The 13518-nt window shown below is 53.3% G+C and overlaps 1 protein-coding gene across 1 annotated transcript; it reads right to left on the bottom strand.

Moving 5' to 3' along the window:
* Positions 1-163: 163 nt before the first annotated feature.
* LOC311316819 (prickle-like protein 1) lies at positions 164-9201 on the bottom strand (the record flags this gene model as incomplete). The annotated part of the gene is made up of 9 exons (XM_084447753.1): positions 164-739; positions 821-1020; positions 1138-2139; positions 2357-2543; positions 2670-2873; positions 3915-4052; positions 4952-5065; positions 6797-6973; positions 9187-9201. 9 exons carry the CDS (start codon positions 9199-9201, stop codon positions 164-166), a joined length of 2613 nt encoding a protein of 870 aa, XP_084303879.1.
* Between the last annotated feature and the right edge of the window lie 4317 nt (positions 9202-13518).

The raw sequence follows: 13518 nt of genomic DNA, 5'->3' as shown, positions 1-13518 counted from the left end.
TAAAATAGAATTAGAGACTAGAAAACGCCTTTGTCTTTAGAGGTCTCTTCTGAACTCAATTGAAAGTGTCCCTTATTATCTTGGTCAGCGAGAGAGGGTAGCTCTAGAAGGAGGCTTCTGGAATTCCAGAGTTCCGGTCTCAGGTTCCAGGGTGATGTCTCTGTTATGAGATGATGCAGTTCTTGTTCCGCTGGCCCCTCCTGTGGGAGCTAGTCCTGGACCCCAGAGCCGTGACTGTGGTGGGCCGGTCCTCAGCCTGGTACTGGTAGCGTCCGGCCAGGCGGGGCTGGGGGATGGGCTGGCCGAGGAAGTAGCCTTCCTCCTCCGAGTCCGAGGAAGAGGAGGAACAGGTGGAGCACCAGTCGTCGTCCTCCTCGCCGTAGAGACCCCGGAAGCGTTGAGCCGAGGCCTGGAGAGAGTAGTCGGAGGAGGCATGGGGGTAGGGGGGCACCCTGGTGGGCGCCAGGTGGGGGTTCCCGGGGCAGTGCAGGGACTGAGCGCGTGCCCTGGGCAGGCGGTCCAGGGCGTTGTGGGAGCGGGTCTTGCGGCTGCGGTGGCGTCCGCGGTGATGCTGCCCGCCGCGCTGGGGGGCGGGGGCGGGGCCGGGGCCCGGCTCCTCCAGGTGGTAGATGCGCCGCCGCGCCCTCTCGCTCATGGGCGGCTGGTGCGCCTGAACGTCGCCGTGGCTGCCGTTGTCCACCGTGTCCGCGGTGAACTTGACCATCTGTGGTGGGCGGGACTGGGGCTGGGACATTCTGCGCCTCGGCAGAGGAACCAGGGGTAGAGAGGGAGAGACGTCCCGTCTGGCTCCTCCCCTCACCTCCTGCTCCTCCTGCGGCGCCACCTGGTGCAGATGGAGGTCAGAGGTCAGGCTCCTGAGGGAGGGGTCGCCGTGGTGCAGCAGGGAGGAGTTGACTGTTCCCACGATGCTCAGCTTCTCACAGTCGTCGGAAGGAGTCGAGCCCCCCTGCTGGGAGACGAGAAGCTGGTGCTCCTTACTTTCCCCGTCCACCGACGCTCCTGAGGGGGGAGAGAGGAAGGGGGAGGGAGGGTGATCAAATGTTTCTGTTTTATCAATTGTCTTTCTCTCTGTGTATAACCTAGCGGCGCTGTGTGCTACTGTAGCCGCAGTCTTACCGGTGATGTTGGACAGCGCCAGGGAGTCCATCGAGTCCCCCACGCTCTGCTCGGCCTTCCCCAGGTCATCTATCAGACACTCCAGGGAGTCCTTGTACCACTCCCTCTGGTCCAGCCAGCAGCCGGGCCTGGCAGCAGAACACCCCCGGTCCCGGTCCTGGTCCTGGTACTGGTCCAGCTCCTGGATCCTCCTGGCGCTGGCCGGGCCGGGGTGGCTGCCATACGCCGAGTCCCCCATCCCGTCCTGAGACTGCGCCCAGTGCAACTCCGGCAGGTTCTTACCGACCAGCCCCGGGCTCGGGCCGAGGCCACGGTTCCGGTGCTGGCCCTGGGTGTGAGCGGAGGTGGCGGGGGTGGTGACGGCCGTGACAGAGCTCTCGGGCCTCAGCCAGGGCTCCACCGCCGCCGCCGCGGGCCTGGAGCCGGACCTGGTTCTGGGGTCGGTGCCGCCGGAGCCGGCCCGGGGCCCGTCGGAGGGCTGCAACAGGCCGCGGTCTCCGAACTTGAGCAGCAGCTGGGTCAGGTAGTCCTCGTGCTCTGCCCACTCCTCTGGCTCCTCCCCCCCTTCCTCCTGCTCCTCCCCCTCCCTCCAGAACTGCTCCTCTGAGAGATCGAGGCGAGCCAGCCTCCGGCCCACGCCGTCCGACTCCCCGTCCCCCTCCTCCCCACCCAGGTACCGGCTGCCGGGCGTCTGGTAGCCGGGCTCCGCCGGCGGCTGGGTTAAGAGCTGCGACTGGCGCCACTGGTCTCCCGGCCGGCTGCTCTTCCCCATTCTCACGCTGCGCCGCGACTCCCGGGAGCGGGCGGACTGGAAGGCGGAGTCGGACGAGTCCGACTGGTGGGCGTCCTGGCCGAGGCTGCAGGCCTTGGAGCAGTAGATCCGGCCCTGCTTGGGCAGGAACGGGCAGCCCAGCAGCGAGGCCTTACACTGACCACAGCTGAAGCACTGGTCGGTGGCGTGCCAGTGGACGCCCTCATAGGTCATCTGGGCGTGGTCCACACCTGGGAGAGAAAAGGAGAGAGGCAGAGAGGTGGTTAGTCTTGTTTCATATCCCACACTGTGTGTGTGTGTGTGTGTGTGTGTGTGTGTGTGTGTGTGTGTGTGTGTGTGTGCGTGTGCGTGTGTGTGTGCGCGCGTGTGTGTGCGCGTGTGTGTGCGCGTGTGTGTGCGTGTGTGTGTGCGTGTGTGTGTGCGTGTGTGTGTGCGCGCGCGACTCACCGATGTTTTGACCGCAGGCCTCGCAGTACTCGGCGTACAGCGACTCGAAGCAGCCGCAGCAGAACGGCCGTCCGTCCTTCATGATGTAGCGCTGACCGCCCAGCAGCGCCTCGCACTCCACGCACGCAAAGTGCTGCATGTGCCAGTGGCGGCCCTCCGCCTCCGTGCACTCGTCTGAGAAGATGATCTGCGACACGGACACGCAACGTTAGCCGCGGGGAAAAAAACTACACGCGTTCACCGGTGACAAGAGGATTCCCAGGTTCGTGTTCCGTGTCATCGACCAGGCCGCGGTTGACCCCGCCCCCCTTACCTCGTCGCAGGCGGAGCAGCGGGGCTTGAGCAGCTCGGCGTGATGGCGTCCGCAGTAGACCCTGCCCCCCTGGTGGAAGTAGATCAGGTCCACCAGCAGCTCTTCGCACGTGGTGCACGCAAAGCACGCTGGGTGCCAGCAAGGCCCTGGCCCCGCCCTGGAGGCGAAGATGGCCATCTCTCCGCCACCGATGCCCCCGCCGCACTGGAACAGGAAGCAATCTACAGGTTAGTACAGGTTAGCACAGAGAGCAGCCTACAGACGTAGGCGACTGTAACAAAGGGACTATGTTCAGTTTAAATCTTTGTGTAACCCCAGGATGTAGTCCTCAATGAATGCATGAATGAATGTTTGTTTGTTTCTTTAGATCCCCGTTAGCCATTGCATTGCAGCAGCTACTCTTCCTGGGGTCTACATTTCTCATAGTGACAATACACCCTTCTATTAGAATACACATTCCATATACAGACACAGAATGAATGGATGAATGAATGTTCCAAAGACCACATGATAGAAGGGGGAGGTGCCTGGACATCCAGTCACCAGTCTTTATATATAACCACAGCAACCTAGCTGCTAGGATACGCCACGCACAGCTGTCATGCGTTATGACCAGAGTACCATGGCCTCGGTGTCACAGGTGTCGTGTGTCCGCTGGAGTTACAGCAATCGGAAACCAGAGACCGCAGGCCACAAAGTGTGTGTGTGTGTGTGTGTGTGTGTGTTTGTGTCTGTTTGTGTGTGTGTGTGTGTGTGTGTTTGTACGTGCGAGCGTGTGTGTGTCTGTGTGAGAGAGATAGTAGTGACAGCTCCACATCTGCTGTCCAGAGGGATTACCGGGGCTCTTCCTGTCTTTGCTCTGTGGTGGTGTTTTATTATCGGCATGCCTTGCAGGGACGCCTGCCCACCCGCTCTGCTGTATCTGCATCCTCCCAGAGGATGTTGTCTTGGATCAGGACTGTTAAACAGGCTTAGCCTTGGGGATGAGTTTAAACCGGGCTCTAGGGCCAGACTAGGGCCATCTCCCTGACTAGATCTAGCCCGAGCTCCCAGTAGACCAATCAGAGTTGGAATCTTTACTGGCATCCCATCCTGCTGAGAGCTGCTGGGACAACAGGAAACAGCCACATATCACTGGGGTGGGCTGACTTCCTCACTCGGGGGGGGGGGGGGTAGAGTGCATCTCCTCAGTTCCTAATGTATGTGTGTGTGTGTGTGTGTGTGTGCGTGTGTGTGTACACATACGTGTTGACAGCGTGTGTGTTGCAGGGCGCGGGGCAGTGTCTTGGGCGTTCCTCTGCCCAGGGCCTCTCTCTTCCTCTGGAGGCTGAACATATGGAGCTCCCTCCTCTCGTCGGCGCTCAGGGACCGGCAGTACCTCACCTGGACGAGGACAAGGAGGACAACAAAGAGAAAAGACAGGTTCGGGAGACCAGTTGGAAATCTTTTCTGCGTCGACCAGCTCTGTGAGGACCAGCTCTGTGTGAGCCGCTCCCCGACCGGGGAAGCAGGTCCGGCTCCACTCAGGCCTCTCACACATGTTCGGATCCTGCTCCGTGTTTATAGACAGAGGACGGGGAGAATACTAACAACCGCTCTGTTGTTCTCTAAATAACAGTCAACTTTGATGGCACAAACACTAACACAAACACGCACACATATACACACACAGAGGGCCCTCTCAGCCCTGTAAACCTCAGCTATGTCAGGAATCCGCTCCTGGTTTGCCAGCAAACATCATTACACGACGAGGTAAAAAACCTAGTATATGGCTGGACCGTGTAAGGGCGTGCAAAATTGTGGCCAATTTGTTACAGGGGGTAGTCAGTGGTGGTGTCTGTAATGGGAATTCCTTCATCTGCAGTTGTCTGTAGTGAACACATGACATGGTTAAGCGACAGATGTTTATTCTCCATTGTGACAGTAAACACACTATATATTATATCCCAATAACCCATTACAGGACACATACCACATAATACACACTGAACATTTAGCAGCGTGCCGAGTTGAGTTAACTAGATAACAACGAGACAGGAGAATCAAAGTGCAGAGAGCAAAGGGGGTGATGACTTGATTGGAGACAGCTGGTGGGGCACACCCTGTTCCAGCAGCTCGTAACTTCATCTCGTGTGCAACATTCGTCCAATGGTTTAACTTCATCACTCACTCAGTCAGCCAGTCGGTCAGTGAGTCGGTCACAGGCATTCACATTTGTAGCACTGGCTCGACTGTTGCGGTCCAGGCAAAAAAACAGTCAGTCAGTCAGTCTTGGTTCCTACCTCGTTATCGTGAGGGGGCAGCTGGTAGAGCAGCTGCCCGATTCTGTGTTTCTCTCCTGGACTGTTGACGTACGGAACCTTGTCCTCCGGAAGACAGGAGAAATACAGCTGCACCTGCGAGAGGGAGGGGGGGTTGGAGAGACGGATGGAGTGAGAGAGAATGACAGAGGAGAGATAGACAGAGGTGCAGATCAGTCAACTGCAACATGAAAGGGGTTTCAATGTTGAGACCATCTACGTTAGGCCATGTGAGGTGAGATATACCGCCTGTGTAGACTATCTGACTGAGATACATTCACGTGTTTTAGGGCCACTTTGCAGAGGGGGTGGTGGTGGGAGGCTTTGGAGGCCTCCTGTTGATGTCAGACTCTACTGGCACTCATTAATACCATGTGTACTCACGTTTAATAGGAGAGAGAGAGAGGGAGAGGGGGAGAGAGAGAGAGAAGGAGAGAGAGAAGGAGAGAGAGTATGTTGGTAAAGTGCCACATAGCCTACAGAGGCCAACCCTGTTTGCAGGCAGAGCTAAACTGTAATAAAAGGACCTAGTCTTATGCAGCAACACACACACACACACACACACACACACAAACACAAATATACACACAAACACAAATATACACACACACAGAAAACAGACTTTACACCACAGTGGCCCTGGGCTACAAGTCTCCAGTAACCTGCTGAGTGTGCAAGTCAGGGCACTGAACAGAGAACATCTATCAACATACAGCTGCCATCCATGCTGTCTAACTCGGGAGAAACAAGATGGACTTAGGAGATATTCTGGGCAGATGATGGCCAGAACTTGGAGTGGTTATTTAAGGCTGAAGTATTTAAAACTGCCGGTTTTAAACTACGGTTTTTATTTCTAACGCCTGGAATCTCTCTCTCCTCACATGATATGGCTCACAGGCCTACTTATGTATTTTTGTGTGTTTTATGTTGGGTTTTATGTTGTATTATAAATACCTTCTTTGTATTTGGTGTTTCTTTTAGTTATATTTGATCTTTGTTTATGAAAACTGAGCAGAAAGTGTCTTATAAGTCCAAGCATGACACTTTAAATAAAAGAATCATCAATCAACCAATCAATCAATCAATCATAAAGATGCCTCATGCTAGGACAGCAGTGCTCTGCCAAACACCACTATTCTGCTCTGTTCTGCTCTGTCTAACACTACTACTTTGCTCTGCTCTGCTCTGCTGTACTCAAATCCAGTCTCCAATGCCCCAGCAGCTCTTTGCAGCCATACTCCTGTTCCTGAACCGTCCTGCGAGATCAGACTCAGCCATGACAGATCCTGACTCACTCTGGAACTCAACTCACACCAGGGTAGAAAATATGAACACACATACGTATTGGGGTGGATAACCTACAGCATTTATGAAAAGCATATGGAGTGTGTGCCTGCGTGCATGCGTGTGTGTTTATGGACACGAAACTCTCGCTGGACCCCCAGTTTTGTTTAAGGATTTTTGCGGCCGAGTTCTCCTGCTCAGTCTGCTCATGGGGGGAAGGAGGGGCTGGAGGGTGGAGGGGGGATGGGGGGGGGCGAGTGGATCGGAGGTGAGGAGAGCACATCAGGCAGCAACAGCATGAACAGCTTCTTGTGTTGCACCATGTGTCCTCATTAATTCCAATGAGAGGCAACGTCTGTCCCACTCTATCCTGTCAGACACAAGGCCTCCTGTCTGAGCAGCTTCCCTGTACCTACTTTATTCGGTATCTACTTACCGAGGGAATGTGTTTCTGGCTCTGCTGCTAGATGCCGGCCAGGCCCAGCCCCCGGGGGGGGGAAGTAGGGGGGGGGTTGAGGGTGCTGGGGTGTCTGGTGGTCTCACCTGTTCGGGTCGGAGTCCGGGGGGAACCCAGGCGTACTCCTCCAGAGAGCAGCCGGAGTCGTCGTCGGACGTGGAGCTCCTCTGGAAGCCTGGGCCTGGCTTCCCCCGGCCTCGCTGCTCCATGTCCAGGCCTCGCGCCGCCGCCCGCTCCCTCTCCAGGTTCATCACACGGGGGCGCTAGAGAAAGAGGGGAGACAGAAGGGACTGTTTAGATACATCTGGTATTTGACGAGGAGAGAAGAGAAGAGGAGAAGAAAGGGGAAGGAAGAGAAGAGGAGAGAAGAGGAGAAGAAAGGGGAAGGAAGAGAAGAGAAGAAGAAAGGGGAGAGAAGAGAAGAGAAGAGAAGAGAAGAGAAGAGAAGAGAAGAGAAGAGAAGAGAAGAGAAGAGAAGAGAAGAGAAGAGAAGAGAAGAGAAGAGAAGAGAAGAGAAGAGAAGAGAAGAGAGCAGTGTGATGTTCACTCCAGGTGGTTGTGTCTACATATATATTATGACCTAATCCCACATTTGGTCTAATCACTACAGGATAGTAGTGATTAGACTCTGTTCTCTTATAGCAACCTGACTCCAGGCCTGCATTCAGGGGCCAAACAGATTTAGCAGTCACTTGGAAGCCCAGTGCTGTGTGTGTGTGTGTGTGTGTGTGTGGTGTGTGTGTGTGTGTGTGTGTGTGTGTGTGTGTGTGTGTGTGTGTGTGTGTGTGTGTATGTGTGTATGTACTGTTTATAAAGGCATTGAGGCCTTTTAAGAAAATATAACACTTTATTAATCCCCAGGCGGGGAAATTCTGGATTTTTGATTGCGTGTTTTGTGAGTGTGTTTTGCAGTGGTGAAAAGCCTTGTAAAAGCTGGCCAGCAGGTCGCAGAGGGAAAGAAGGACAGTACAAATGGTTAAGTACATGTGTACAACAACATCCTTTATCTCAGGATACTTTTAGCCACCAATCCGAAGACAGATGTGCACATATGCACACACTAGCACATCTCTCTCAACCCGCCCACCCCCAACACAGACACACACACACTTCACGCATATCTCAGCAGTTGTCTTTTTTTTAACTAGCTGATAGGGTAGTGGTTGAACGGTTACATCAGAGGAGTTATGGGCCATGTCTGTATGAGGGGACTCCACACAAACGCTATGCAACCTCCCCCTCCCCCCACCACCACCACCAGCCCTCAACATATGGGGAGCCTCCGTGACGTGGACTCCCAAATAGCCATCATCTTCGCAGTTTTGGGTACAGAATTGCTGCTACATGATCTAGAATACAGAAGAAGAACCACAGACCCGAGCTGTCTCTGTCGATCCACGTACAGCTTCGCTTCACAGTCAGCTAAGTCAAGTCAAAAACGGGGCTTGTGTATTCAGAGATGTGATCCGAGAGCCGTGTCAGTAGTCGCTACCAGTCTGACACCATGTCACAGCCCTGACCAACCATTCACCCTCCAGTCAGCCTCATGACTAACCCACAGCACATTATGGAGTTGGGAAGTGTCTGGCTCAATTAGCATAGTTTGCAAAACAGTTACGACAAAGCTGGAAGCCTCGAAGTGGTTAATTCCCAGCTTGTGTGAAATCTGTTAAACTGCAACCACAAGCCTACTGTACCACACTGACACACCAAGTGGCACTGGTAGCGTGGCACTGGTGCTCTGTGACTGATTTATCAGGTTTCGTCAGCAGAGATGATATAACTCTGTCCGTTAGGAGAGATAACCATCAGCTGGCTGACTGTGTTCCTCCATGACCTGAGCTAGCAGTTCCGTCAGAGAGCCTGATCTCCCTCAGCGCTGCAGAACCTGTCCAACGGCCACTTTGGTGGACAGACGGAGAGGATGTGGATTCCCGGTGAACGAGTCCACCAGTTGTCCTCAGAGCAGCCCAGCCTGGCTCGCCCTCAGTTCAGCAAAGGTAAAGCCACCGTCCAGGGATTCCAGGGCCAGCGCAGCCACTCACGTTACACCTAGGCACACACTGGCAACGGCACAATGTCCGCCTTTGTCCAAAACAAAAATAGACGTCTGCTGCTACCCTCTCCCCTGCTTCTACACCCTGTCCCCTGCATCGAACTGCCCTCCACTGCCTCCACTCTCCACTGTCTCTACTCTCTCCCTGGCCTCTGCTCTCTCCCTGGCCTCTGCTCTCTCCCTGGCCTCTGCTCTCTCCACTGTCTCTGCTCTCTCTCTCTCCCTGTCCTCCGTCGAGGGTTCTTTCACACAAGGAAGCGCTGAATCGAACACACAGCCATTTTATACCACAACTTCAGTTTGTCCAAGTTCAAACAGAGCAGAAAGTGTAACGCTTAACTACCCAGCAGTCTTGAGTTTAGTCTGTGCTGAACGGTTGCACTTAAGAGGCTTGAAGCCAGTGTAGGAGGGTGGTCTTACCTCTAGGAAGAGCATGGTGCTACTCTGCTCCTGGTCAGCTGCTCTCCACACACACTCCCAGTCCGCTCACAACTGCTGCATGTCCCTACTGGACCCAAGCCCCACACAGTCTCCTCAGAGCCACAAATGTGTCCTCCTCTCCTGAGCCAAAGTCTCTGGGGTCCAAAAAGAGAATGCTATGGCTATGTCTTCAGTCACTTTGAGTTTGTGTGTGTGTGTGTGTGTGTGTGTGTGTGTGTGTGTGTGTGTGTGTGTGTGTGTGTGCGTGCACTGAGGCAGGCTGCAGTCTGCCCCTCCCCGCTCTCTGCAGCCCTCCCTTTGCACTTCAAACACACACTTCAGACTCAACAGTGTCCCTCCTCTTTCCTGCCCCTCCCCCCCCCCCCCCGCCCCCCCACCACTCTTAGAATCCCTCCAGCGAGATGACACACCACCTTCTACTGCTCTCTCTCTCTTCTCTCTCACTGTATCTCTCTCGCCCTCTATTTTCTCCCTCCCTCCTGCTCTTTTCTCTCTTTCCCTCCATAAGGGTTATAGCCGGCCTCCCCAACAAGGCCCGTGACCCCCATTGACACACAGCATTATTTTGTTACCTTTGATTGTATTGTATATAGGATTGTATTGCATATAGAATCACATTGTTTTTGTCTCCTCTCTATTGTATTTTGCACTGTCTTGTCTTGTCCCTGCACCTTGTTTATTTGTTGTCTATGTATTTGTTTTATGCACCGATAGTCCAAACCAAATTCCCCATATGTGTGAAAGCCCACCTGGCCAAATTAAATCTGATTCCGACACCTCCCATCTGTATGTATGATGCTGACATTACATCATCACAGTCCTGATTTCCGTTCCCCAAACATCCGGTTGAATCGGTCTCCGTCGCAGATATCTGCCTCTCACTGAGCCGACCAGATGGATCTGGGGTCCGTCCTCGGGAGCAACTCTGGATGTTCAGTGAGAGTAAGACACCTCTAATCCCCCGCACCCGCCCCCAGCAGAATCAGTTGATGAGCTACAGCAGTTAACACACACACACAGACGGGCGGCAGGCCTAAACTAACATGGACAGGGAGTCAGAGTCTTTCATTTAACTAGCGTTATGTTGCAACATTTTTACGTCTTCTGGCCAAACTCCCTCTCTTCCAGCCAACTCTCTCTCTTCTCTGTTTAGCTATGCTGTAGGCCCAACCAACTCTCTCTCTCTGTGTACCTAGCCATCTAGCCTCCTCTCTCCAGGGTTCTCACGGGGGAACCTGCCTCGTCCACAGACCCTGGGCGTCACTGAGCCCCCTCCTCCCATTTTGACTGCCTGAATGAGAGAGGAGAAAGAGGGGTCCCCAAAAACTCATCTCTCACACCAACAGCTCACAATGATGTCATTGTAGGGTGACAATTCACTCTGCGTTCTACACTCTTTTGTACCGAGAAGTTCTAGATTTGGTTGAACACAGGTCCACTCGGAGACTATAGGCCTACCTGTGTTCACCGACGGTTAGATGAACATCCAGATAAACATCTCAGCCATGCGTGTCCACCACCTAGTCTGGTGGTGTAGAGGTGATTCATCCAGGACAAGGTCCCTGGTCCATCCGTCATGGTGACGGTCTGGACGAACGCGCTGGCTGCCTTCAGACCACAAGACTGATGCTTCCCCAGCATTGTCCAACCGGACAAAGGCCCTCCTCGCCATGACAACAGCATGAGTGCCTGTAGTCACATGGTAGATAACCTGGTTCTGATGACATATGAGGGTACGGGGAGTAGGGAGAGAGAGAGGGGGGGGGGGGTTCTCTCTCATAGAGAACCCTTAATAAAGTTTGCCAGCAGGGCTCTTGGCAGTGCTATGCAGAAGCCACTTTCAGCTCTACCTTCAGTTTCCATTTTAAGATCTTAATCTAATCTAGACAAAACAGGCTCTGGGAATGTTCTTTTCAGGTAGGGAGAGAGGAAAAAGGACCCAGGAAAAAAAACCTTTACTCGTCCAGGACACCGAAGAATGTCTGAAATGTTAGTGTTTCCTCGGACATCAGGACCAGCCAGTCGGGCTGAGCCACTCCCAGCCCTTCCTGCTCCTTCTGAGACTAGGACCTTCTGTCCCAAACCCAGGAAGGAGACGCCACCCACCCCGAGCACGGCGTTCCATGAGCACCAGGAACTGATGGGAATAACACAGAGGGGGCATTTCCTGTTCCTGGCCTTTCCTTCAGTGTCCAGCGGTGTCCGGAGGGTTAGGGAGGGGCGGTGGTAGGAGGGGGGTAGGTGGGTGTTCTGACAGCCAGTGGACCTGTGTGAGTATCTGGATGGACGATGCCCTGTTTGTGTTCACATGTCCACCTCTGACCAGCCCACATGACTAATGAGGGGTTTATACAGTGACCTTTGGCACCATGACAAAACACACACACACACACACACACACAAAACACGCACACACCGATGGAAGCGCACACACAAACGATCCAGTCCACCCAACTTCTCTAATCCTCTTCATCCCAAGTCCAGTCTTCAGACAGACACTAAGAAATATTCTGATAGAAAATGTTATGTCCACTTTACATCCAACAGGAACACGGTTATTAACCCAGACTAGTGCCCATGTTGGTTTCCTGTGCTGTATTCAGTGGTAATATAGTCACTAATGAGCTGAGACTGTTGAATTAGCATGGAGGGAGAAACAATGTGTTTATATGAAGCAGTTTCTATTCTATTTTTACACTTTGCAGACAGGTCTGACTGACCACTAGAGTAATCTCAACTTCAACTCAACTTCCAAAAGAACAAGCCCAGACACACACACACACACACACACACAGAGACCACAGCCAAGGGTTGCATACCCCTACCCCCACCCCCTACCCCTCATCTTCCCCCCCGGACAGAGGACATGTCCGCCCCCCCCCCCCCCCCCCGAAGAGTGGAGGGGTCTTGGGCTTCCATTGCAATGCAGATTAACATGTCATTCACTACCCTTCCATTGTCAAGTGGTTTTCTCGGGGGGATTCACATCTCAATTCACATCCATTATCATTCTCTATTCAGTCCATTCACACCAAGAGAGACAGCGCAAGCTCTCTGACCATTCACACCCGCTGACATACATACGACTAGCCCTTGTAGCAGATCGCTGCTAGCCCTGCTGACAGATCACTTGCCCTGTCGACAGATCACTACATCTGGTAATAAACTAACAAATCACTAGCCCTGGTAACAGACAACTAGCCCTGGTAACAGACCACTAGACCTGGTAACAGACCACTAGCCCTGGTAAAAAAAAAAAAACAACACTAACCCTGGTACCAGACAACTGGCCTTGCTGACCCCCCTCCCCCCCCCCCCCCCTCCTCCCAGGTGTGTCCAGAGCGCTGTGCCAGTATAGTGTTAATATTCTCTGAAAGTGAGATAGGATACCAGGCTGGTGCGAGGTGGGGCTCTGTGTGTTTAACAACCTGGCAGCCTGTTATCAAGACACCTCTGCGACAATAGACACCCGCAATAAAACCCAATAAAAACGCCTCTGACACTCAAGCTGCTATCTGATCATTCATCACTGAGGCTTTGAGAAGCGGAAACAGTCCAAATCACCCTTTCTCTCCTCCCTAACCTCGTCACTTAGGACCCGACTGTCAATAGACCCCCCTCACCCCCAACACACACACCTGCCTGCTAACCAGGGTAACCTGTGAATAACCCTGTTTTACAGCTCTGTCTGTGGGGCTGCTGAAACCTTTGGACGGGGTTGATCAGTCCTGCTCAACCATGATGGGGAGGCCTCCTGTACCACGATGTGCTTAAAAAAAAAAAATCCCTGTCTGACGGAATTTAGACCCGTGACCCATGCAGCAGCAAAGCAGGTTTCAATACACACAGCCAACGGAACACAACCACTCTTGTTGCTGCTCTCAAGTCCTCACAAGAGTTAAATATTAGGTCACACTTGGGAAGACACCTATTGGTGGAATATTTGCCAAAAAATGATACACCATAGTAGAAACCGCCTCCAAGAGAGAGATCAACCCAGTGAGACTTCTTACAGGTTATCTCCCCATACTCATGTATCTGACTGGTCCCTGTAGGTCACATGGTCTCTCTCTGTTCCCCAGGCAGTTACCTGTTGGGCGTAGTTGGCTGAACAATAGTAAGTGGAGCTAACAGGTGTGTGTGTGTGTGTGTGTGTGTGTGTGTGTGTGTGTAGAGTAACTAGAGCAAGATGAGAGAGGAAGCTCTCTTTTGTGTTTAGGGCCCCTCTATAGAGTGTGAAGAGTGTTAGCACGGAGAGAGCATGTTCACACAGCCGTGCTACCTCCCTGTGGACCTGGACTACTGCAGTTC

This window comes from Borostomias antarcticus (assembly GCF_949987555.1).
Source record: "Borostomias antarcticus genome assembly, chromosome: 13".
NCBI classification, from domain to species: Eukaryota; Metazoa; Chordata; class Actinopteri; order Stomiiformes; family Stomiidae; genus Borostomias; species Borostomias antarcticus.
Note: the sequence above shows the minus strand (reverse complement) of the source record. Positions and strands in the feature narration are given on the sequence as shown.